This window comes from Lichenostomus cassidix, chromosome 2, assembly GCF_008360975.1.
Source record: "Lichenostomus cassidix isolate B80296 chromosome 2, HeHo_3.0, whole genome shotgun sequence".
Taxonomy (NCBI): Eukaryota; Metazoa; Chordata; class Aves; order Passeriformes; family Meliphagidae; genus Lichenostomus; species Lichenostomus cassidix.
Window position 1 is genome coordinate 2780905 of NC_139482.1, and position 27173 is coordinate 2808077.

Sequence of the window (27173 nt, forward strand, 5' to 3'; positions counted from 1 at the left end):
TGGAGCAATCTGGGATAGTGGAAGGTGTCCCTGTTCATGGCAGGGGATTGGAAAAAGATCTTTAAAGTCCTTTCCAACCCAAACTCTTCCAGGATTCTATGATTCTGTATTAGGTAGCTTTGGGTGAACTCTGCAAGCCAGGCGGGCAGAAAGGAGCAACCTCTCCCCTACTCAGTGCAAATCCCTCCCTGCAGTGCAGGTGAGTGAACTCTCGGTGTTACGGAAGATTGTTTTTCCAAGCAAGGCTGGGTTTAGATTTTCTGTCCAAAATGCTCTTTGTGGTTTTGGTTGTTTGGATTGTTTATAGAAAACAGTGACAAGGAGGGCAGAGGAGGGTCAGTCAAGGGCTGGAAAAAATAAAATTGTCCACAAACCGAGTTAGATTCTCACAAAAACTTAGATTACTTTTTAAACTGATAGGATAAATATCTAAGTACTTTTATATTTTCAGTTTTTTGTCCCCTTTTTTAAGCTGGAAATCAAAATGTATTGATTCAGAGTGTTGCTGGGGAGCCTCAGAGACCTTACTTGCCCATTTTTTTAAGACTGGGATTCCCTGTTGAATCCAAGCCCTGCAGTGCCCAATGCCCACAGATTCCCTCTGTGTGCTGCCAAAGAGAAAAGCCATGAACCAATTTCCAACTTAATGTATACTTCTGAATTACCATTCATGCAATTTCAGTGGGAACACTTAGCCTTATCTAAACACAGTGTAAATTCCACAAAACCAAACCAATTTCCCAAACAGCTCTTCCCTCAAACCTCCTTAACAAAACGAGGCTCACCAGAGTCACCACATCAGACAGATCCTGTGTGTCAGTGCACTCTAGCTGAGCATTAATCCCTCCTGTTCCACAAGGTTTGAAGTTGTGGCTGTCTCTGCAGCTGTCAAATCAGTCTCCTTCCAGCAGGAACCTTCCCTTGAGTAGCTCTAACCTGGTTTTGGAGTGACCCAAGCTCTGCTAAAACCAGAATGTTGTTCTCTCTCCTAATGTTAGTTTTTGAGTCACGTGCTCTGCTGGATGGGATTTTAAGGGGTGAAGGAGTTGGAGGTGTTTTAAGAGAATGGAGAAGGATGATTTCCTTGTCCCAGCAGGCAGTGATGCTGTGTTTAGGAATGCATTCTGTGAAATGAAATTGAAATTCATTGAGCCCTGTTTTCTTTCCCTCACCCCAGCAAACAACGTTCTATGGAGCAGTCAAGACTGGCTACACCATCGGACACACCTTGTCCCTCATTGCCCTGACAGCTGCCATGATCATCCTCTGTCTTTTCAGGTAAGACTGGGGGCAAAGAAGTGGCACAGGGAAGGGGATGACTCAAGGCTGTTAATTTACAGGCTGTACAGGCTGTCAGTGTCACAGGACGATGCCAAAGATTTCTGTCAATCTGCGTTGGATAGGGGAGGAAGTTTCCTCCCATCTTTCAGTGCAGCTGTGTTTCAGTGTGTGATTTGTGACCTTTGTGTGGGAGAGTTGCAGCCCAAATTCAATGAATTTAGGTGGATTCATCTCCCTAAAGGCAGATTGTTGCATGGTGGATCTCCTTTAGAGGGCATTTCCCCATAAACCTGTTACAGTCCAGAGTCCTGGTGAGAATGTTGTGTATGGATACCATGGAATATCTATTTAAAGGAGGCATTCAAAATGGTATTCAAAATTGTATCCAAAAATATCCAGGATCACAAAATACCAGAATTATTTGGGTTGGAAGGACCTTAATGACCATCCCATTCCACCTTCCTGCCATGTGCAGGGACACCTTCCCCTGTCCCAGGTTGCTCCAAGCCCTGTCCACCCTGGCCTTGGACACTTCCAGGGATCCAGGGGCAGCTTCTCTGGGCAACCTCTTTCCTCCCAAATTCTCTTTTATAAATACTTCCTGCTGCCTCTCCATGGCAAGACAGAGACACCCAGAGCCATTTTGGACAAGCTGGTGTCCCTGAGAGGTGCACAGGGGTGGCAGACCCTGTGCAGGCCCTTCAGAAGACCAAGGGTCATGGATTGATTAGCAGATAGTCTGCAGCTCATCGAGTGGCATTAGAAGCCTAGGCTGCAGCAAACGGGTTAATTTTTGCTCTCTGGTGTTTGTAATAGATTCAGGCATTTAAATTTGGGTGCCTCCAGTGAAGAAGTCTGCATGTAGGTAATCTCCTGTTATAAAGTTGTTTATGTGAAGGAGAACAGCACCTCTGTGAGATGGAAGAACCTTTTGGCTGTGGTTCCATCTCCTCATGTGGGACAGAGCACATTCCCTAGGATAACTCACACCAGGGCTGGCCTCACCCTTCAGGAGCTTTGCAGCTCTCCTCCCAACTGCTCTCTCTACTCCTGTTGGGAGGGAGGAGTCAATCAGACACACATACAAATCTCCTCAGGAAGGTACAAGGTGCCAGCCAGGCTGGTGAAACCATGGAGGATCCTACTCTTCCTTCATGGGAAACAGCTTAACTTGACTTGCCTTTGCCTGCAAGCACAGAGGACTCTGCTCAGTGCCATTATCTCACCATCATGGGGGATTAGGAGCACAACCTCTGCCAATGCACAGTGACTCATTAAGAGGTGGTAATTGGATTGTGTTGCTGAGTGAGGCCTGGTGTGGCTCTGGTGTCTGTACAAAGTACCCACTGCCAGACTGTTAAGCCTTTCACTTTAGCTGGTGTAAAGTCTCACTTGAAAAAACAGCTTCTGCTTGATCAGAATTCGTCTTCAAAATATTAGCAGGCAAGGGATAGAAGAACTCTGGTGGTGTTCTCAGTATCATTAACAACCAATAATTTTTAAGGGAAAATAAAATTCATATTGTTCCAGAAAGCCTGCAACATGTGTTAATTCTGGCAACAGATGCTAAGAATTTATTTGTCTTATTGAAGAGATGTTTCACTTTGGAAAGAATTATCGCAACAGAAACATTCTGTAGCAAACAGCCCTTGATCATAAGCACAGTCTGCTCAGTCAAAAATAATTCTTTTCCAGTGGAGAGCAGTGGGATGGACCTGTTTCTGCCTTTCTGTATTTTGTCCTGTTTTTCTGAGAATTGAAACAGCAGCAGCACTGCTGCAGATCTGTGGACTGCCATGTTACGTGGATTTAAAGAGGCTTAAGTGGATTTGTGGTGATGTTCATCAGACCAGAGTCAGGATTTCTAATGCTTAATTGTGACTCTGTGTCTTGGTAGAAGAAACATGTAAATATAAAAACAATGCCTTTGAGAAGATTAGCTGTTCCAAAGTGTTTAATTTCTTCCCAACAGAAAACTACACTGTACTCGGAATTACATTCATATGCATCTCTTCATGTCCTTCATCCTGAGAGCCATCGCAGTCTTCATCAAGGATGTCATCCTGTTTGAAAGTGGAGAGTCTGAGCACTGCTTTGTGAGCTCAGTAAGTAGCCTTGCACTTGGAAATTTCCTCCTCAGTTTGATGCCCCTCTTAAACAGTGCACCAAAAATGACTTTGCAAATATGTGTGAGGTGGTACTTGGGGAAGGTTTCAAATCCTTTTCTTGTTTGAAAGGAAAAAAAACCCAAACATGACTGTTGTAATTTAGTTTATCTGGAGAAGGAATAAATTGGTTATCAGAGACCAAAACATATATATTTATATTTTATATCTGGTCCCTTCTGAAGTTGGACTCAGTGGTCTTAGAGGTACTTTCCAACCTTAAAGATTTTAGCAGAACAAACTCAAAATTCTACAGGACTTCGAGGCTCCTGTCAGTCCTGTGTCCATCTCCCAGCCACATGCTAATTTCTTGGATATTCCTGGTCCAAGGAGACTTGTGTTTGGGGATTCAGTCAAACCTTTTCCTTCAGTGAGGACGAGAGTCAGATCCAAATTCACACAACTAATTCTAGGTGCCTATGGGGTAAGTAGCTATACATGAATTACATCCATAGAGTGCAGCCATATCAATGGGGCTCTAATTAATCTGTTCCCTGAAGTCTGGGGGGCTGTTCAGTTATTTTTGAGAAGGCACCTGAATCTGGGTGACCCTCTGGTGAGCAGATCCCTGCAGGACTTCAGACAGGAAATCCATGTGCAGCCATCATCATCTATTTTTCACCTGAGCCAGTGTCCCACACTCGCTGTCTGCAACGGTGAGATTTCCCTACTGGGATGATAAATAAGGGCAATAAAGGAGTTGGGATATTTTTTCCCCTTTCAAACTCACTGTTATCAGCTGGAGCAAACATTAAGGAGGGAGGAGGGCTGTTTATCTAAAGGCCACATTGACGTAAGAGGACACCAGTCATGAATAAATTTAGGCAGGAAATTGAAATCGCCAAATTGGAAGAGATGGGATCCGAAGTTATCCAGGAAAGAAAAGAAAAGCAGGAACCCTCCATAGTAAATTCATAACATTAGATGAGCTGCTTGCTGGTAATAGCAGGGGACTGGGCACAGCTCTCCAGCAGATCCCTCTGGACCTGTTTTTATGTCATACAGCACCAGCAAAAAGATGCTTTTTCCATCCACCCAATTAATTCCTTTCTTGCTGGCTTTTCTGTATCCTTATCCTGAGTCCTGTCCCTGCTGTTAAAATGACCTTTCTGCTCAAGCACCTCTCAGCTGATATCCAGAGCAGCCTCCTCTCAGCTTTTCCCAAGAACTCTATGCAGCATGATGTGTTCCCTTTGGAATGTCCCTGTGTGCTTTTTCCCCTCTGTGCTTCACAAGGATCTGTATTCTTGGAATGGGGTTTTCTTGGGAAGGTCCATGAATGGATAGAAAGACATGAAAGCTGGAATAAATTGTTACAGATAATTGTCAATGCCAATTGGCAGAGGAGCCAAGACAGGACAGGCCATGGAGTTTGAACCAACCTCTCATCCCTGTGGGAGTTTGCACTGGGGCAGGGCTGAGGCTCAGTTGCAGAGAGCTGGGTGAGAAGTGTTTGCTTCTCATCCATCCAGAAACACTTCTGGGTGCAAGTACGGGAATTTTCCTGCAGAATCCACAGCTCCTGGAAGCCATGGTGCATTTAGGTGGTCCCGCTGTTTGTGTTTCTCCCCATCAGGAGATTTTTAAATTAATTTCCAGCTCAGGGTGAGTGCCTGGGTGATACATAAGGGTTGTAAAATTAGGTGGGACAAATCTGTCTGCACCACAGCAGGCTGAGCATACCCCTTGCAAAACCTACACCAGTCTTGAACCAGCATTTTGGACAAGCTTTTAGGTCACAGTGGCAAAACACCCACATGAAACACAGTCAAAGTGCCTCTCTTACATTTATCTGTTAGGAGAAATTGTTACAAAATCCATTGTGTTCCTGTGGGGTTGGTGGGTTGGGTTAGGTTGGCTTGAGTTAAGTTTGGGCTTTGAGCTTGCAGGATAAAGCTTGGCTTGGGAGACCTGAGTACTAATTCATATATTCAGGACTTGATCCACAATTCACTGAAGGGTTTGTGTTCAATGGCTGGATGTGGCCTTGAGCTCATGCAGTCTGAGGAGAGATTGGAACAAACAGTTTGCTGAATGCTCTCACTGCTGTGCTGGTTTGGAAAATGGCAAACCCAAAGCAATAAAAGTGTTTCATTAGAAGAGAAAGTACCACACTCAGTTCCTTTAGGGAATGAAAGGATAAAGACACCCCTTTTCCAGAACAGATTTAGGGCTATAAAATCCAAATGAATAGAAATCTCTCTCTCCCAGCATTTCTGAGGAAGGCACCAAACTCCTCAATTTGATATTACCTGTTGCAGTAAGAAGACTTAAAATTATCTTTTATGCTCCAGCCACACAAAAATACATTAAGCTCTCCACCAATAAATCTATCAGTGTTTCAATCAAGTAGGAACTCCAATACATGAAGATGTATATGTAATAAAAAAGCCCTTTCTAATAGGCTTCACTGCCTAAATTAAGTTTTTATTTAATTTTACCTAGTGTGGGAAAACTCAGGTGCAGTGTTAACTTCACCATTTTAATCTCAAAGAGCTTTGGATTGCCATTGAATTCAATATGAACAAACACCCAGAGAGAACTCCTTGAGTTCCTTGGTCCTTCATTATGGATAAACTCAGTCCTGAGGGAAAGAAAAGTCATGTTGCTTGGGTGAAAAACTCAAGGAAACCTTGAGTTAGGCTTGTGTTTCTGACCAAATGTAGTAGGTTTAAACCATCTTTGAGGCCAGAAGGTGCACAGGCTGCCCCAGGCTCCTTGTCCCACACCAAGGAAACTCAGCACTGGTGGCTTTGCAAATGTTCTTCACTCCTTCTCCTCTTCCAAGGTGTCCAAATCTGTCAGGTTGGTTTCTAGGCACAATGTGGGTCACTTGGTTCATGGAGAATCCTCAGATTGACCTCTTCCAAAAGCATATTTTTGGTGGGATTTTCTAGTAAGCAACAAAACACATCAGGGACCTTGAATTTTCTAAGGTAGAAAGAGCAGAGGGTGTGATGGCCACACACAGACACAACCTATTGCTCAAGGTACCATGAGCAGACCAAACCCACTTTCTCCCTCTCTGTCATAAAGTATTTGTGTAGCTTTTTAATTGTAATTACATGTAACTGACTCATCCAGTTGGCTTAAATGGATTAAAAATAGGCACCTGCTGCAGTGTGTTTGTCAGTTGGGGCTTTAAACACTTGGATGGTGAGAGGATCAGGCTCAGAGGGCTCTGTGGAACCAACCACTTGGACTTCTTCAACAACTGTTCATTTTGATTCCTTCACATTATATTTTGTCTCAGAAATTGGTCATTCCTGACGGAGAACTCTTTGTACATCACTTTGTTACATTCAAAAATTGTTCATAGTGTATGAAAAATTGCACCATTTCTCAGCCTGGATTTGCCTTTTTTTTTTTTTTTTTCTTTTTTTGACTGCCAGACTCAAGAGGCCTCCTTAGAAATGTTAGTTTTTCACACTGATTTCTGTAGGTTTAGTGCCCTTCCCTCTTGGCATTCCCACAGTTTCTCTTCCCCTTTCCTTCTCTCCCTGGGGAACACGCTGTGAAACACAACAGTCAAAACAACAAACGTGGAAGAAGCTTTGAATTGAACACTTCAGTTGTCGTTTCATTTAATTTTTTGTGTCTTTATGGATAGGTTTTGGTACAGTTTCATTACTGTCATAGCTGGATGGCATAATAATGACAAACCACTTACATTTCCAGCCTTGCTGAAGACAAAGCCAGCAGTTTGCTGTAAACAAAGATCAGGTTCTACAGATTAAATTCAGGCTGACTTTTTTTCTGAGCTCTCCAAATTTGCCCTTGCTGAAGATTCAGCCAAGGGAGATCACATCATTTATTTTTTCCCTTTTGTATTATTCCAGTAAGACAAAAATTACCAACAAAAGAATTACTCTTTCCAAAGGAGTGTGGGAGTTCAGAGATTGAGAATTTACACACACATATCTTCAGAGTGAAAATTTGGGGTTTTTTCACATTAATTCCCTCAGGACAAACTGACAACAGCTACAGGCTCCTAAATTAACTGTATTTGTGGAAGTTGAAGACAGATCAGTTTTAATTTCCAGCTACTCAGATCCATGTGGGAGCACACCACAGTGTGCAGGCTGATAGAGAAATGGAAGAGTAGAAGCCTTTTTATGCATTTATGTTAAAGCAAAACAAATACTAGAGAATCAGCTTTTTCCTTGGATTCTATCCCCTGGGAAAGGCAGCTGTTCCCACATAAACAGAGGAGGGATGAACCCTTCTGAGCAGCACAGACTGGGCTGGCTGGCTTGGGGAGAAGAGCCCTGATAGCTGGAATTCATATTTAGTTCTCACCTTAAGGAGCAGCACAAGGAGAAAAGGAATAATTGCTGCTCATGTAAAGTTACAAATTTCTGACTGCTTCTCTCTCCCACTCGTGTATGACCTAAAGAACCTCATCCTGTCCACAAATCCCTGTGAAACCCAACCCAAAGTGATTCCTGTTGGCTTTAGGAAATGGGGGTTGCAGTGGATTTGCTGTCACGACACAAACCTAACATGTCCATGGCTTTGGTCAGCATTTTTACCATCAGGTTAAAGAGATTTGCTTTTTCCAGACAACTTCTGTGGACTATTATTCCCCTGTCTGCTGATATCTCCATATCTGTTATCTGCTGATATCTCTATATCTGATACCATCTGCTGATCACTGCTGCAGTTTAAAGTTTACAGCAAAACAGAGGGGAAGGGGGAAAAAAGGGGAAAAAAGGAAAAAAAACAAACAAAATAAGCCCTAGAGAAAGCTTCTGTAAATCATGCAAAACAGAAAAAAAGCAGGGAGAAGGAATGGAGGCATCCTGGAAATAAGCCAGGAGTGAAGGTAGAAAGTCAGACTGTGGCAGAGCTCTGGAGGAGGAATTCTCTTTACTCAATGACTCTATAATCCTGGACACAGCAGTGCCACCATCATGGGCTGGCACCTCAATGCACAGCAGTTGCCAAAAAAGAGGGAAAACATGAAAAGTGTGAGAGAAGGGTTTTATTAAAACCCTGATCACCTTCTCTTTTTAGCTGCTGCTTTGTGGTTGGCTTGGCTTATCAGTGAAGATGTGCTCAGAAGTGCCTTTATCGTGTGATTGATGAGCACAAAATAGGCACAGGTAACCCATTTACCAAGATAATTCTATTTTTACATCTAAACCCAACTCTGAGTCATCTGACACCCGGGTTAGACCAGCCAGAGCTAATAATCATCTCAGAAATACTCACAAGACAGCTCCCAAAAATCAAACAAGAATCCCTAAGAGACAAAATAGAAAGGCTGAGTCCTTCAAAGACTGACAGTTATATAACCCCTGTTAAAATCAGTGAAGAGAAATTCTTAAATAGCCTTGAGGATCACAGTCATGGGGCTTAAACTTGCTTCCTATGTGAGGGAAAGCATTTGTAAGAGTTCCTTCCTGACTCTTAACAGGACAGAGTTGGATTTGAGGAAGCCTGCATGGGAAGTGGGCAAGGCATGAAGTGCAGTCATGTGAACCTTATTTTTTTGTTGGTGTAAACTGATGCTACTCCATTTATTTTAATACAAAATTGACTGGTGCAACTCCATTTCCTTAAATACAAATTTTACTGGTGCAACTCCATTTATTTTAACAAGTGCCAGATCTGCCCCTGCCATGCTTTGCACATGAAATAGATGTTGTCTCAAGTAACTTCCTCAGCAGAGACAGCTTTGGAAATCCTCACCTCATCCCTGAAGTGTCCAAGGCCAGGTTGGACAGGGCTTGGAGCAGCCTGGGATAGTGGAAGGTGTCCCTGCCCATGGCAGGGGGTGGCACTGGATGATCTTTAAGGTCCCTTCCAACCCAAACCATCCTGGGATTCTGTTTCTATAAATGCCTTGCCATTTTCAGCTGGCTTTCAGTTGGCATTGTGGAGATAAAAGCACAGAGAAAAGCCAAATTTACCTCCTGGGATTTTAGATTTCTTGTGGATTAAACTATTTCTGGAGGAATAATACTCTAACCAGAGAGATAATATTCCATCCAGGTCCATTAGTGGCTCAACCTTGTTGCAGGTGGAAGAGGCACAGCAAAGAGATAGAGATTGATCCAAAAGCTTCTTCCTGATGTCTCCATTCTTCCCCAGTGTTGATGGGAGCAGGAAAGCCTTACCTGGCTGAGGCAGGGGGTGTGTGCCTGGGTCAGCTGTACAGCCCAGCTCCTCCATCTGGGGATGGCATTTCTGCCTGATGAACAGGCAGCAAATCCACAAGCCCAGACACAAATCCAGGTTAGAATGGTTTAATAAATTGCCCAGTGACAGCTGACACAGAGCAAGTGTTGCAGGTCGTGCTCTTAGGGCAGTGAGGGGTGATCAGAATGTAATGGATCAGGACCTGGAGGAAAACAGGTGAAGGTAAATTGAATTAATTTGCCACAGCCAGGGCTTAAGAATGCACTTGCATAATGTTTCTGGGGCACCATTGGTGCAGAGCAGGAATTTCACAGGGAAAATGTGAGCTTGGGGTCTCTTCTCCCTGTGCCTGAGACAGACAGTGACCATGAATCCAGTTAAGCTGATCTACTTGTGCTCTTAATCATATATTTTTATACTTAAGAGTCGAAGCCTCTGAAGGGTCCATCATCAAGACATAAGATAATTACTCCCATGAAGGTCTTTTATTTGTCATAAGTCCTGATAGATGAGGAATTGCTTTAATCGAGTCTTTCAAACTGAAGTCTATCTGCTTCCATCATAAGCCACTTTTCTCCTACCAAGGTGGCATTTTAAGAATTTCTTGAATCACATTTCTTCATTCGTAGATCTTGTTAAGTCTTAAACACCCAAAATTTCTGTGCATCTTCCAGGAAACTCTGCAGGGAACCCGTTAGTGCAGCAATTTACTGGTTGGAATTCCCAGTTTGTCACACTCTGTGAAAGGGAGGGAGGGAAGGGAGTCAAAGGCACCCAGTTGATTTAGGAGGAATTTTCTTGTTTGAATATTGGAAGACAATTCACTTTCATGATGGAACATAAACTTTGTGGGGCATTTTTATTGCCAGCCTGTTTGAATGGAGTCTACAACTGCAATTAAAATGAGGGACGAAGTGAAAGTGGTGGCTTTTTGCCAGGCAGTTTGGTTGGTTTGTTTTAATTTGCTTTTTAGATGTTACACAAAAGGTTGGGTATGCTAAGCCTAAGTTAGCATAAGTTTATTTTTCTCTTTTTCTTTTTTTTCTTTTTCCTTTTCCTTTTTCCTTTTTCTCCCTTTCTTTTTCTTTCTCTTTTTTTTCTATTTTTCTTTTTCTCTTTTTCTCTATTTTTATTTTATTTTATTATTTTATTTTATTTTTTGATTATATTTAATTTATTTTATTCTGTTTTATTCTTTTTTTTCTTCTTCCTTTTATTCCTACTATCCTTCTTTTCCTTCCTACTCTTTCTCTTTTCCTCCCTTTTTTTCCCTTCTCCTGGCTCAGCAAATTGCTTTGTCCCAAGGGCTCATTTTTGGAGGAACAGAATCACCCACTGAGGAGCTGTTGTCTTTCTGCCAGCAATTTCCATTGCCATCAAGCCAAATTTCTACAAATTTGACTTCTGGCATGAAACCCCTTGAAGTCAGCAGGGGCTTTGCCCTTGGCTTCTGTAGGGCCAAAGGTTGCTCTAGACAGCAAAAATCCCTTCTTGAGAGGACAGCAAGGACATTGAGAGGCTGGAGAGTGTCCAGGGAAGGGAATGGAGCTGGGAAGGGTCTGGAGCACCAGGAGAGGCTGAGGGAGCTGGGAAAGGAGCTCAGCCTGGAGCAAAGGAGGCTCAGGGGGACCTTGTGGCTCTGCACAACTCCTGACAGGAGGGGACAGCCAGGGGGTCAGGCTGTGCTCCAGGGAACAGGGACAGGAGGAGAGGGAACAGCCTCAAGCTGCACCAGAAGAAGTTTAGATTGGATATTAGGAAAAAAATTCTTCACCAAAAGAGTTCTCAAGCATTGGAAGAGGCTGCCCAGAGGAGTGTTGGAGTCCTTATCCCTGGAGGGATTTAAAAGAGGTGCAGATGTGGCACTTGGGGACACAACAAACTGGTGGGTTTGACTGGATTTACAGTTGGACTCAATGGTAATTAAAGTCTTTCCCAAGCTAAATGATTCTATTATTCTGTGAAATAAAAGTTTAAAGCAGAGGAAAATACCCCATGAAAACTGAAAGCATGTGTTTGGAAACTGAACTCATGCTGAAATCTCCATGCCATGCTTGCACAGAAATTAATGGGTTGTGTTTAGCCACGGACAGAGCAGTGAAATTATAAAATGATTGAGAATTTGTCTCTTACATGAATTCCAGTGCTGTGATAGTGAGATGGGGAATTAATCATACTGTGTAACCTTACAAGTAGAGCAATTACTCAGTTGTTGAATCATCATTAGAGATTTCATTATGCTTTGGTTAGAGTGGACATGTCAACAGAAGGGGTTGTGTGGGGACAGCTCAGATTGATTGACTCCTGAATTTAATTCTGATTATGAGTGTCTAAAGTGGAACCATAATTACAGAGATGTAGGGTTGGTGCAGCCCCTGTGCTGGAAGTCCTTAATTTCAGCATCTCCCAAGCAGGAGATGCCTGCCCAGTGCTATCCCAGCTCATGCCTGGGATCCATGAAAAGATTTTCAATAACTTCTAGGAAGCCTGTTGGACCAGGCTGGGGAGAACATCAGCTGTTGCTGTGGGCAGATGAGTCAGTCAGCAGCCCTTCCCACCAGCTGTGTCCTCTGGGCAACATAAAACAAAAGTGCAGGATAAATCTGTCACTGGGAAAATGAGCTTTCATCAGTCTCTGTGGGAGAGACCTGCAGAAATCTGGGTGTAAATCTCTTTCTCCTGCAGTAGTAGTGATAGGCCAAGTAGCAGCACCAAAGTATCTTAAAGGGGATTTTAATCTTCAGGCTTCCTGATTGATTGATTGATTGATTGACTGAGGCAAATCTGAGCCCAGGCTTTTGCTGGAGGCACTGTCCCAACTTCATAAACAATGCCAGGAGCTGCATCACTGCCCAGCACTGCATGGGTTGTCGTCAGTAGATCTTTCTGCTGACTGAAAGATGTCTTGGTGCTCTGCCCCAAGCCTTGCACACCACAGAAGAGTTTATGGGTATGAGGGAGAGCACAGGGTCTGCACAGGGGTTGTATCCATGCACAGGACTTTCCACACAGAGATGAGATCCCTTAAAAAGATCTTTAAAAGATCCCTTCCAACTCACACTGTTCTGTGGTTCTATACAGGGGTGACACAGGCCAGGTCCTCTGATGGGGATTCTTGTGTTCAGAGCAATGGGACTCCAGTATTGCCAGTCCAGCTGTGAGGAGTGGGAGTATCAATCACTCAAGTGCTCCTCTATCCTTCTTTGGTGTAAATTCTTCCTGGACCCAAGCCCTATCCTAGCACACCATATCCCTACTAAAGAAGGCAAGGGAGGCTTCTGTTGGTATTTCTGTGGGGCTGATTTACATTTTTGGTAGAGTTTTATTGCATTCACAGGAGGCTGATCATGATGTATGTTGTTTGTGTGTGTGTTTACCTCCCTCAAAACCTCAGACCAGCTCTATCCAACTAAGCTGCTCATACTGAGCTCAGAAAATTCAGTGGCTGTTCCAGACTGACATCCTTTAGGAGTCCTGAATGAGCAGAATTATTGCCACTGAGGAGAATGGTATATATATACTTAGTGCAGATTCAGCTCTGAGTTAATTACTGTCTCCAGCATCTGAACTGCATTTTTACAGGTGGGTCATAAAACTGATGCAGTGACCATCTGACCCACCTAAAAAATACAGAGAAAGTAGGTTTTTCCCAGGGCTAACATTATTTGAAGGTACAAAGTGCTGCTGGGCACAGGGAAGGAGCCTGGCAGGGTTAGGTCTCAGTCTTCCTGTTCCCATCCTTCTCTTTGGCTCTTTCTTTTGAAACCCCTTGAGCAGGTCTAAGACAGATCCCATCCTCAAGTAAACTTCTACAATAATCCAGATGAAATGTTCTTGTTGACTACGAGGAATTAAAGAGAAGCATAAATGTGTTGGAGTCAGAGGGTTTGTCAAGAGGGGTCAAGAGTCCAGTGCCTTGTTGGCTTGAGGCAGAGTCCTTTCTGGTGTTTAGCCATTGGAAACACACATGGAAAAGGAGGGAATCCTTGTGGGAAAAGCAAATGGCACATGGCTAATTCAGCTCCAAAGAGGGGAACACTAGAGGAGCCACTTGGGTGGATTGGCCATGCACAAAATCAAGGGAAAAACCATCTCACTGCCATGTGGACTTGAGCAGGGCAAGATCACTGCAGAAAGACAAGGAAATGATTTGTAAACAAGCCAGTGCGAGAAGAGAGAGTAGAAAAAGCAGTGATGTAATTCAGCTTTTACTGTTGAAAATGTCTGTCCTAAAAATAGCTTGTTAGTCTTTCAACAGTGACGCATCATGAGGTTTGATCTTTACCTCTAGAAAAAAAAAAAAATACTAGAGATGTAATGGCTCATCTCTGCCCAGTGCCTGTCATCTAAAGGGTAAGATACCTTACATAAATGAGGATTTTATTCCCCAGCATTGTAACAGCCACTCTGAGGCTGAATCTGATCAATCAGGAAGATGGAGACCCATCATTACCAAGTTGGGGAATTATTCCCCATTATTGGGGAATAAGGTCTCCCAAAAGCCAGGAAAGGCTGTTTTCCAAATGGGCCACTGAGTTGGCTGTCAAAGAGGATTCAGTGCAATCCACAATAATAAAACTGCACCTCTCATAGAAATATCTGCTTTAAACACACCCACTTTAGGTAGCTGCAGCAAGCCCAATGGGAAAATGTCATTATTTAATTTTAAAGACAGGACAGTACATCCAACTCTGTTCCAGAACATCCCTGTGCCAAGGGGGACCCCTGGCTGCAAGACATTATTGTCATGTGCTCAAAATGGTGCACAAAAGTGTCTTTTCTCCAGCTAAAACCAAAAATTCCAGGGGTGGTAGCAACTGCTCTAATAGGCAAACAGGCAAAGAATTAATCTGCTACAGGTGCCTGGGTGAAGAAGTTGCCAAACCCATCTGCTGCCCCTGGGCATGGAGTAATAAAACTCTGTAATGAATGGAGTAATAAAACCATGGAGTAATAAATGCATGGAATTAGTAAGGTTGGAAAGCCTTCAAAGATCATCAGATCCAACTGCTAACCATGATCCCCCTCAGCTTTGTGAAAAGCCACCACCACTTGAAGGGAGGAATTAGGGCCAGAGAATGCCACAAAAGAGATGTTTGCCAGTACTGGGAGAAGAGGGGATGGATTTGGATCTGTGGTTTCTGCTTCCACAGCCTGAGTTCAGCACAGCTTCCTCTCCATACAGCAATATTTCTGCGAAGTCAGCCTGAAAATCCTTTCCTGAGAGTTACTGCTGGGCAGAAACCAAAAAGAAAACTTACTGTGAGCAGCCTTCCCTTGTCCTGGAAAACCTCACAGTCCCCTGTGCTGTGCTCCAACCTCCTGCTCTGCCATAAATTCAGTGCAACCATCCAGAAGTGATTCCCTAATGCACAATCCCCAAAGGAAATCCGTGTTTTACAAGCAGATGGTTGAGGTGTATCAAATCTTCCCCCTTAAAGCTCGTGTTTCACCTGGGAGCTGCTGAATATTAGGGACAAATATTAGGGCCATATTATGACAGCAGCATATTATTATGCTGTCAATATTAGGGGCAAATATTGACAGAGTGAAACCATAAAGGAATTCAGGAGCCCCAGCAGGGCTGAGGGCACACAAACAGATCCCTGCTGGCTGCAGACACACCAAGCAGGCACTCAGGGTTTGGGTAAAAGGAAAGAGGGGTGGCAGTATGAGGACAGTCCCTCCCAAAATATGGGGCATTGAAAAAGCCCCACTTTCTATGCTTCTCTTTTTAACCAGTGTTTCATAGCAACTGCTTTCAGCAGGAGGGGAGTAGGGAGAGAAATGGGATCTGTCATTGGTGCAAATTATTGCTGTAAATTCAATGTTCCACACGTGCAGGACACCAGGGAAGGGTCGCTAACCAGGGAGTGAGAGCAAACACCCCACATAGTGCAGGGTATAACCCAGGCAGACTCACTGAAGTCAACAGGGCAACTGCAGAGTCAACATCCCGAGGATGTGTAGTGATGGAGTGTCAGAAATTTCCTCTGAGTGTCAGAAATTTCCATTTTTATTTATTTCTTGGGCAAGGCAACTGTTCCCATTACCTGTGCTGCAGCGAGATCTCCACACAGCAAGTTACTGAGTTTAATTATTCATTTCCTGAAGAAAAACAATTCACTTTCAAAGCTGTGTGTGCTTGTGTGTGCTCAACCTGCTTCTCCTTCCTGTCCTTTATTTTTTAAATGTATATCCCAGTCCTTCTTTTCCTAACTGAGGAGCAACTTTCTGTAGACTTTGCTTCTCACCTTAGAATTCCTTCCATAAGGACTTCAGGTGCTGCACAAAGCAATCCCAAAGATACATCCAGAGCAAGGGTTATGGTGTTTTTTGGTGTTTTGGTGTTTTTTTGGTAGGAATGTGCTGAAATTCACCACTGTTCACTTCTTCTCTTCCAGGTAGGCTGCAAAGCCATGATGGTTTTCTTCCAGTACTGTGTCATGGCCAACTTCTTCTGGCTCCTGGTGGAAGGGTTGTACCTTCACACCCTGCTGGTCATCTCCTTCTTCTCGGAGAGGAAGTACTTCTGGTGTTACATCTTGATTGGCTGGGGTAGGTGTCTCCTCCAAACTGCTGCTAGGAGGGGATCCTGACTGGAATTTTTAGCAGGAATTTAGCACAACTATCTGGGGATTCAGGTGGGGCGGAGATGTAGGATACAACACCCAGCCTTCCTCAGTCCTGAGAAGGATTTGGGGACTGTTGGTGGAGGAGAGGCTGGACATGAGCCCAAAATGTGCCCAAAAACCTCATGTCCTGGGCTGCATCAAAAGAAATGTGAGCAGCAGGATGAGGGAGGTGATTCTCCCCCTCTCCTCTGCACTTGTGAGACTCCAACTGCAGAGCTCCATCCAGATGGGGGGTCTCCAGCAGGAGAATGATGTGGAGATGCTGGAGAGGATCTCCAACTCCAGAGGAGGCCATGGAGATGTTCCCAGGGCTGGAGCCTCTCTGGAGCCAGGCTGGGAGAGCTGGGAATGTTCCCCTGGAGAAGGGAAGGATCCAGGGAGAGCTCAGAGCTCCTGCCAGGGCCTGAAGGGGCTCCAGGAGAGCTGCAGAGGGACTGGGGACAAGGGCTGGAGGGACAGGACACAGGGAATGGCTTCAAACTGAGGGAGTAGATTCAGATTGGATATTCAGAGGAATTCTGTGATCCTGACTGGGATCCCAAAGTGATATCATGCATTGAGCTTAAATTTTAAGGATGGAGATCCCAGCAGAGCAGAGCTCCTGGGCTGAGCCAGACTCTGCAGTCCATGCCTTTGTCAGTGTTTTTCTGAATTCAGGCCAGGCAGCTGTCCTGAGATCTCATCACCTGTGTGCTGATGCTGATAACCTTCTGCTCACTGCACTGGGGATTTCTCCAGCTTTAATGCAAATCTGGTCTCAAACACATCAAATGAAATAAAAATAAACTCATATCATTAATATGAATAAAATAAAGTAAAATAAAAACAATATTATTAATACATAATTTGAAAAATAGTGAAATAAAATGAAACAATACAGAATAAAATAAAATAAATAAAATAACAAAGTAAAAATCATATTATTAATATAAAATTAAAAAATAAAACAACCAAACCAAAATAAAATGAAATAAAATAAAATAAATGGAGCAGAACAAAATAAAATAAGAAAAATGGCAAGGAAGAGAGAATTAAGCTCTTCACAAAGTAAGTCACAACTGAATTGCTAACTTACGCAAATTAATTTTACCAGATTAACTTCTTTTATTTCTCCAGAAAGGAAAGAGATCTTTTTTCCCCTTTATGCCATTTAGTTTATATTTTAAGTAAGCAAATAACTTTCTACTGCATGCTCTCAATAGCTGAAACTGAGAAGTAATCAGAGTGGGGAAGAATCTTGAGAAGAGAAGCTAAAATGAAATTGTGCCACATCCAGGGATGTGCCTGGACTTGGGATTTGATGAATTAATCAATCCCTATTAATTAATTAATTAATTTCACCAATTAATTATCCATGGAGTAACTTGTTACCATTGGAAGTGGCAGGGGCTCTGCTTGGGTTCACACCATGGAGGAGAGAGGACTCTGTGCTCTGGGCAGAAGGAGGGATGACGGGGAAAGCTCTTGTTTCAGTTAATCAGCTCAGACCTTCGTTAAACTCAACTTGTACTCTAGAGATCCTTTATTTCAGCACTGTAGGGCTGGCAGGTTTAAAAAAAATAAATGCATGAAGGTAATGATTTAAATCAGAGGAAGCTTCTTGCACTCCTGATGTGTTCTGAGGTTGCTTGAGTGAAGAAGGACAATGGCAGAACATGACAGATGCTTGAGGGAACTCTTGGCCTTTCAGTCATCCATCATTTGCAAGAGCATCAGGGATGGATCTGGAATGGGTTATGCATGAATTAATAATTTGGGTGCATTAATTACACTTCTTGCTGGTTTTAGTAGCACTGCGCTTGGAAATCACTGGTAACGAGCCGTAGACAATCTGTGAGTAACACAGAGCAGAGAGATGTGTCCTTCCTGGAGTTCTTCCAACCTTAATCCAGTCAAAGATGAGAGACAGAGAAAAGAGATATCACAGGGATGGGATGAGACCACCCTGGGCTGGCAGACTGTGGAGTGAGGAGCAGAGGCAGCTTCACCTGGTCAAAACCAGGCATCTGTGTGAACTTGGCACTGCAGGCTCCCTTTGCAGCCAGGGCAAAACAGGCCAGGGGTATTTCATAGTTATTTCTCTAAATGAAACATGTCAAGAAGCTGTGTGTGTGAGAAGAACATCATTCTGCCCCTTGATGGTAAAGAGAGCCTGAGATGATCACCTCAGCTGATGTCCACACTGTGGGTGTCTGAAGTGATCCCTGTTTCTTGCATTTCACCACTGGGAGTTTTTTTATAGGAATATCAGTGTGCTGGGAGCAGTTACAAGCTGATCTTGCATGGCCAGAGGGAGGGAAAGGCAATGTCTGGAGTGTGAGGGTTGAAAATGAGAAGCATTTTGCCAGTCCTGAGGGAAGACATCCCCTCAGTCACTCAGGAGAGATGGAGAGTGAGGGAGAACAGACCTGGGAAGATTAGGCAGCTTTTAAAGAATCTGGTAATGAAATGAGATAATCATTTGATCATGATTTCTGGCAGTAACACCATCCCCTCTCTCCTCAGGTGCTCCCTCTGTGTTCATCACTGCCTGGACCATTGTCAGGATTTACTTCTTCGATGTTGGGTAAGCCTGTGAACTCAATTATCTCTATAATTCTGCTTGCTTTTATGGCTAAGGCAAGCCCTGCAGCCTTAGTACCCAAACCCCAGCAGCAGTGGAACCTGGAAATGCTCCAAGGTCTCCCTGAAACGTCAGTTTAGCCCAGTCACTCACCCTCTTTGCTTCCCAGTGCCTTGCTTAGGATATTTGCAGGGAATTTGTGAGCAGACCTTGCTGGTTGCATTTGGCCCCCAGTTCAGAGCAGAGCTTTGCCTCCTGCAGAATTGATGCTAAACATGCTCATGCAGCAGGGAATTAATAAACACACCCAATTCTCTCCCACAGGTAAGAGCTAAAAATTCAGTTTTTTTCTCAAGCAAGTTTTAGGATCTATTCTTCATCCTTTTTAACCCAGCAGCAGCAGCAGCCTTTGATATTTTATGTAAGGAGCAGTTGGAATGCAGCTAAGAAAATGAGGCAGATATCAAGAGTTATCCAAGGATATGTGCAAGTAAAGAGGATTTGATCCTGAAATCCTCATTCTTGCTTTTATTCAAGCGGTCGAGCTGCAGTAATTGGAAAGGGTTTTATAGGAAAACACCCCCGAGAGATACAGAATCAAGTGCTTATTCTGTCCTCAATGTGAATTCCCTCACTCCTTGCATTTTCATTTGCATTTGGAGTTAACTCCCTTTTCTCCCATGCATTCTTCCCCTCCAAATGTGTCCTGATTTGCCCTTTTCTCGGTACGAGAAGCAACTCAGATTTCCCATTGCATTTTTGATTTATAGTCATGCCAGTGCATTTCCTGAGGGCTACTCACTTCCTTCATGGTTTCACTCTATCTGCATAAAACTGACCTTATTTAGTCTGTTAATAAATAGCCTCTACAATGAGACAGAGACAGGAGGATTTAACCATTCTGAATACCAATTTTTCTTACTATATATCCCTACTCAGCTCCAACAATTCGTAATAAAAATACAGACTTACTTGCATTCTCTGGGGGCTTAAAAGCCCTACCTTTTTTTGCTGAGTAAAACAGAATTTACAGGATATATTAACACCTGACACAGATTTTTTTTTTCATTACCTGCAGAGAAAAATTACAGGAAATTAATCCAGATTAAATAAACCCTAATTATGCAAGATTGGTTAAACAACATTAAGCCTCTATTTAAACATTCTAACTCCAAATTAAAGTGACCTTCATTCAGACTGTCTCCATTTATTTCAAAAATGAAGTGCACTAGACATAATTAGGGCCACTTTCATTCTAAATAAAAGGGCAGCCTGCACCTAACTACAAGCATCTGTATGTGAGCAATTTCCATCTCCCTTTGGGGTTAGTGCAGATTCAGTCAGTGGAGTCCATGGAATACAATTTTTATCATCCTGAAGTCGATGCCTAAAATAGGTCTCAGGAACTGTGGCCTAAAAGTGCCTCTCTTCATCTCCTGCTGCCTGCACTGCCAGCATTTGGAATTAGAAGAGCTGAATCCGGGTGAAACTGTCTACAGTAGGCTCCACTGATCTATTCCCAACATGAAAGCAGCCCAGTTTCCATCAATCCTTTCCTAAAAACGCACCCTCTTATCACATGGCTGTGCAGACAAATGTGTCCCAAGCAATATTAGTCATTTCCACATCAGTCCTTCGCTCTCATTGCCTCGTTGGCTCTAAAATGCAGTTGCAGGTAGGTGGTGGTGAGCGCAGACAGTTCTGCCTTCAGGATGAAATAAATCCCACCATGGACTCCACTGATGTTTCTAACTCAATCCATAGCTCGGGTGCAGCTAACTAGATTTTATGGGGTCAATCCCACCCGTGGCTGTTACCTTTTTCAGAAGGCCATGATTGGGTTTTTTCCCTGGAGAGCACTGGAGCCCTGAGGAATTTTTTCACAGATCTGGATTGATTTTCATGGTTTTGATAGAATTTCCCCCTAGCAGAGCTCGGTGTAGGGGAAATTAAGAAAATCACCATCCTCCCCCACATTCACCCTGCCTAACAACCTCCTGCCCATTCCATGACCAAGGGGAAAATCTTGGCATTATGTCTGGGACAGCTGGTGCCTACCAGTGCTCAAAGCTACTGCAAAGCAAATTTTGGCCACTCCCAGTCCAGGCACATGAGGTTTAGACTTCTTTACACAGCTCTGCCTAGCAAAACTTAGCTTTTAGGGAAAGCTGAGAAGGTGACAGACCTGGTTGCTTGCTGTGCTTGATGTTTTAAGTCTGGCTTTGTTTCTTTTTAGGTGCTGGGAGGAAATAGTGGAATCCCCATTCTGGTGGATCATTAAAACTCCTATTTTGGTGTCTATTTTGGTAAAGTATGAGCACGTGCTGCTGCCTGCAAAGCCGTGTTTAGTCCTAGGTGGGGAGGGGTGAAGGGGTGTTGAGAAATGTTCTGTAAATGTCCCTGGAAAAAATGCACTGACAGGTAAAATCCCACTGTACAGTGAACATTCGCCTCAGGGTGAAGAAATTCATCCTTCAGATAAACACCTTCACCTTTAGCATTGACCACAGCAAGAGTTGGAGTGACCTGGCCACCAAGGTGGACCTCACCTGATGTAGCTTTGACCACCTCCATCCCCTTGATGGAGGGGCCATGGGAACGTGTAGCCAGAGGAGATTGAGGAATGTGGTTGGAGATCCAGGAAAGGCTCGTTTTTCCTAAGGAACCAGTAGATGCCTCAATTCCTGGTCAGCTCCGAGAGACAAAGGGCGCTCACAGCGTGCTTCAGATGGGAGCACCCTTGTCTCTCTGAGGTAGCCAGGATGATTTGTTGAGCTGTAGACATCAACACCATGAAGTAAAACGAGATGAATCCTACCATGAATTTCTACTAAGATAAAAAGGGAGGAGATGAATTCCCTCAGGAATTTGCCTCTTGCACCCAGGATTGCATTCCAGCTGTGTATTTTTGGAGTAAGTTCTAGAGAACTTTGGCTGGTTTCCAGAAAAATCAACAGAAGTGTTGGATTTTTAATTCTCTGGATATGCTCAATTCTCTGGATATGCTCAATTCCTGGTCAGCTCCAAGAGACAAAGGGTGCTCACAGCGTGCTTCAGATGGGAGCACCCTTGTCTCTCTGAGGTAGCCAGGATGATTTGTTGAGCTGTAGACATCAACACCATGAAGTAAAACGAGATGAATCCTACCATGAATTTCTACTAAGATAAAAAGGGAGGAGATGAATTCCCTCAGGAATTTGCCTCTTGCACCCAGGATTGCATTCCAGCTGTGTATTTTTGGAGTAAGTTCTAGAGAACTTTGGCTGGTTTCCAGAAAAATCAACAGAAGTGTTGGATTTTTAATTCTCTGGATATGCTCAATTCTCTGGATATGCTCAATTCCTGGTCAGCTCCGAGAGACAAAGGGCGCTCACAGCGTGCTTCAGATGGGAGCACCCTTGTCTCTCTGAGGTAGCCAGGATGATTTGTTGAGCTGTAGACATCAACACCATGAAGTAAAACGAGATGAATCCTACCATGAATTTCTACTAAGATAAAAAGGGAGGAGATGAATTCCCTCAGGAATTTGCCTCTTGCATCCAGGATTGCATTCCAGCTGTGTATTTTTGGAGTAAATTCTAGAGAACTTTGGCTGGTTTCCAGAAAAATCAACAGAAGTGTTGGATTTTTAATTCTCTGGATATGCTCAATTCTCTGGATATGCTCAATTCCTGGTCAGCTCCGACAGACAAAGGGCGCTCACAGCGTGCTTCAGATGGGAGCACCCTTGTCTCTCTGAGGTAGCCAGGATGATTTGTTGAGCTGTAGACATCAACACCATGAAGTAAAACGAGATGAATCCTACCATGAATTTCTACTAAGATAAAAAGGGAGGAGATGAATTCCCTCAGGAATTTGCCTCTTGCATCCAGGATTGCATTCCAGCTGTGTATTTTTGGAGTAAATTCTAGAGAACTTTGGCTGGTTTCCAGAAAAATCAACAGAAGTGTTGGATTTTTAATTCTCTGGATATGATCAATTCTCTGGATATGCTCAATTCCTGGTCAGCTCAGAGAAACAGGGAGCGCTCACAGCATGCTTCAGCTTGGTGTACCCCTGTTTCTCTGAGGTAGCCAGGATGATTTGTTGAGCTGTAGACATCAACACCATGAAGTAAAACGAGATGAATCCTACCATGAATTTCTACTAAGATAAAAAGGGAGGAGATGAATTCCCTCAGGAATTTGCCTCTTGCATCCAGGATTGCATTCCAGCTGTGTATTTTTGGAGTAAATTCTAGAGAACTTTGGCTGGTTTCCAGAAAAATCAACAGAAGTGTTGGATTTTTAATTCTCTGGATATGCTCAATTCTCTGGATATGCTCAATTCCTGGTCAGCTCAGAGAAACAGGGAGCGCTCACAGCATGGTTTCAGCTTGGTGTGCCCCTGTTTCTTCGAGGTAGCCAGGATGATTCGTTGAGCTGTAGACATCAACACCATGAAGTAAAATGAGATGAATCCTACCACGAATTTCTACTAAGATAAAAAGGGAGGAGATGAATTCCCTCAGGAATTTGCCTCTTGCATCCAGGATTGCATTCCAGCTGTGTATTTTTGGAGTAAGTTCTAGAGAACCGTGGCTGGTTTCCAGAAAAATCAACAGAAGTGTTTGATTTTAGTTCTCTGGATATGCTCAATTCCTGGTCAGCTCAGGGAAACAGAAGCACTCACAGCATGGTTCAGCTAGGAGTGCCCTTGTTTCTCTGAGGTAGCCAGGATGATTCGTTGAGCTGTAGACATCAACACCATGAAGTAAAACGAGATGAATCCTACCATGAATTCCTACTAAGATAAAAAGGGAGGAGATGAATTCCCTCAGGAGTTTGCCTCTTGCATCCAGGATTGCATTCCAGCTGTGTATTTTTGGAGTAAGTTCTAGAGAACCTTGGCTGGTTACCAGAAAAATCAACAGAAGTGTTGGATTTTAATTCTCTGGATATGATCAATCCTGACCACAGAAACCAGGACACTTCTGAGGACACTGTGGGTCCTTCCATTCTTGTCAAACATCACTCTTTTGGGCATGGAGGCAAACCTTAAAATCAAATGAACAGGAGTTAAACTTAGCTTTGAGTTTTCTTAGATGAAGGAAAGGTGGTAGGAAGGGAAGAAAAAAAAATGCAACAGAAGTCAACCCAAATATATCTCTTTTAAAAACAGGTCTTCCCTTAGACATTCTTCTTATTCCATGTACATGATAACCTTTACAAGAAGACTTTTTTCTGTAGCATTTGTCACGCAGGGATTCCAAACTGAAAGTTAGAATAATGGCATCTTGCTCTGCTTACCTCACTGAAAAGAAACACAGTGCTTAGATGACACATCTCCAAATATTTCTATCATCTTGGAAAGCTATAGATAGTAATTTTCCTTTCCTGAGATAAGCTTTCAGTCAAAAAATACACCCTATTACTCTCCTCGGATCAATGAGTCTGTATTTTCTTTTGGCCAATAAATCTTTCCCTTATTGCCAAAGAGAATTTACTCAGCAGCTCCTGATTTCTTTCAGCAGATATCCTATAAATCTGTCACACAGGGAGGCTGTGATAGCCACTGGCTGATGAGCAGCAGGTTTCTCCAGGGAGTAATGCAGCATTTCCTCCAAATCCACGGGAATGCAGTTTGGTATCTCAGTGTGAGGAAGAAATACATACACAAGATCTACAAGATCTTTGAGATACATGAGTTATATCTTACGTACAAGGTGTAAAGCACTGGGAACACATCGAGTGCCTTTGATGATACTCTAGGTTGAAAAAATAATTGAAACAGCTTCTCCAATATCCTGATTCCTGTATTTTCTACCATGGAATGCCAAGGCTATATGAAGCCTATAAGGCACACTCCACTGCCCTTAGCCCATGTTTGCCCTTGACCACTCCAAGTCAAAATAGTCAGTATTTAGTTGCTCTATTTTTACCTTAGGTGCTGCAGCTTGTGTGTTGCCAGTGCTCATTAATGTAATTGATCTAGATGATACTGGTTTGAACTAATAAATTTTACTTGCCACCAAATCAGACACACAAACTGTTTTTATGAGGAAATAAATACAAATAGGAACTACGATAAATGGCTCAGGAGAGAGAAAAAGTGATTAAGCAACGCATCATAACCAACAAATGCAATTAATATTCCATCACTTGTAGCCTTTGAAAAAAGAGTGTCTATCTGAGAGATGTTCTTCAGTCTGTTTCATTCACCTATTGTTGTGATAAGTGTAGGAAATGCTGGAAGAAATCTTGGAATCTATTTTTGTAGGGAATCAGACTGGCTGGTTTAACACAATCCCTTCCAGCCACTGAGCCTATAAAAATCAACATCATTTGCACATTCGGTGACCATGAAAGGATAAAGAAAGGGGTTGTGTGCCAAACTAAAGCTGAACTAAGTCCCCAGAAACCTGTCATCGCCTTTATGTTTTCTGTGCTGCATGAGTAACAGGATGACTCAGTGGATAGGACCTTGAAAGGAGTAGGTTTGCATTCAGTTCACACCATCAAGACATCCCATTCCTAGCTCTACACCTTTGCTATCAGGTCAGGTTCACGTTGCTTGAGTAGGTTGGTGGAGCACTATGGGATTTTTGGGGTGAAAAGAACCACCTAAAATCTGGGTATGAGCCAGACTACTCCAGTCTAACATCCCAGGAGGGAACATCTTGGTGAGGTCCATCCTTGCTGTGCAAGCTCTCCAGAGAGGACATGGCCAGTAGGATTGAGTAGAGACCCACAGGAGCGGATTGTGCGTCGTGCTTCGGTTTGCTTTCCCACCTCGGTGCTTGCCAGGCTCAGCAGCTGTCCCCGCGTCACCTTCCGAGGCTCTCACCACGCCGCGCTGCCCCGCTGCGTCCCAAGGCTCTGTCCCTCCTTGCAGGAGGACGTCGTGTGTAGGTGTGCTCGCCAGTAGGATTGAGTAGAGACCCACAGGAGCGCATTGTGCGTCATGCTTCGGTTTGCTTTCCCACCTCAGTGCTTGCCAAGCTCAGCAGCTGTCCCCGCGTCACCTTCCGAGGCTCTGACCGCGCCGCGTCCCAAGGCTCTGTCCCTCCCCGCCGTCGGCTCTCCGCGTGCAGCAGGACGTCGTGTGTAGCTATGCTCGCCAGTAGGATTGACTAGAGACCCACAGGAGCAGATTGTGCGTCGTGCTTCGGTTTGGTTTCCCACCTCAGTGCTTGCCAGGCTCAGCAGCTGTCCCCGTGTCACCTCCCGAGGCTCTCGCCACGCCGCGCTGCCCCGCCGCGTCCCAAGGCTCTGTCCCTCCCCGCCGTCGGCACTCCGCGCGCAGCAGGACGTCGTGTGTAGCTGTGCTCTATGGGCTTGACATCATCACACTTGAGATGTGTGACATGAAGTCCCAAGTAGATTGATGTCAGGCCCAAGATGCCATGCTGTGTCGGTTTTCCGTGCGCTCCCCGAGCGGGACTCTCTGCTTGTGGCTCGTTAATCGGCAGCTCGCTCCGCGGCAGAAACATTCCGGTGAAAGGCATTTCCCTGCTCGTGGTGGGATCTTTTCACTGGACAAAAATGCTGATGTGTTGCCTCTCTCTTCCCATCCCCACAGGTGAACTTCATCCTCTTCATCTGCATCATCCGTATCTTAGTCCAGAAGTTGCATTCCCCAGATGTTGGGCACAACGAAACCAGCCAGTACTCGTAAGTCCCAGACTTTTCCAACCTTATCCTGTGGTTTTTGGGAAACCTCTTTGGTTGCTTGATAGATCATTATTGTGTCATAGTTCGTGATTGCCTCTGTCTGCTCTGATCAGAGTGAATTAATTGTAATTGCTTACAGTAGGTTAGAAATCAGGAATGGAGCATTTGCTGAAACAGCTGGGCAGGTTTTATGTCAGTTTGTAGCAGGTGATAGAGATTTTTCCTGGGATTAATGATGAAGAAATCAGAGTAACAGTAATGATCATGAAGCAAAATACTTTTTTTTTTTTTTTTAATATTTAATATTTATTGGATTCTGAAGGCAGGACCCCAATGGAAAACAAAGAGTTGCCCTCCACAGCATATGAGCTTTTTTTGTTCTGACCCTCAGTTTTAAGGAAGGAGCGATCCAGAAAATTAGCACATTTAGTAGAATCTGTGACAAATTTTCCTTATCCTAAAGCAGATCTCTAAACTAGATTGGATTAATTCAATACATTTCACTGCTGAGACGGATCACTGTCTCAGAAGTTTTGCTTGACTTAATGCTTTTATTCCGGGGTTATGAGGTTGGCCTTATTGGGGCTTTATATAATGAACAACATGCAGGAGAGATCAACATCTTGCTCAGTGGCCAAGGCTCGTCTCAGTTGCAGTATTTTAAGAGTGAAAGAAATGTCTGTCTTCGTGAATTTATTCTGGCTTCAATGCAAATAAAATAAAAGTTCAGACC

The 27173-nt window shown here is 43.7% G+C and overlaps 1 protein-coding gene across 1 annotated transcript in view; it reads left to right on the forward strand.

Moving 5' to 3' along the window:
* Window positions 1–27173, forward strand: part of LOC146440717 (vasoactive intestinal polypeptide receptor) — a 103702-nt gene that overhangs the window by 63699 nt on the left and 12830 nt on the right. Inside the window, exons 5-10 of the mRNA XM_085050144.1 lie at window positions 1178–1278; window positions 3254–3386; window positions 15995–16148; window positions 18731–18791; window positions 21025–21094; window positions 26349–26440. Coding sequence (XP_084906270.1) covers window positions 1178–1278; window positions 3254–3386; window positions 15995–16148; window positions 18731–18791; window positions 21025–21094; window positions 26349–26440 — 611 coding nt within the window. The remainder of the gene's footprint in view (window positions 1–1177; window positions 1279–3253; window positions 3387–15994; window positions 16149–18730; window positions 18792–21024; window positions 21095–26348; window positions 26441–27173) is intronic.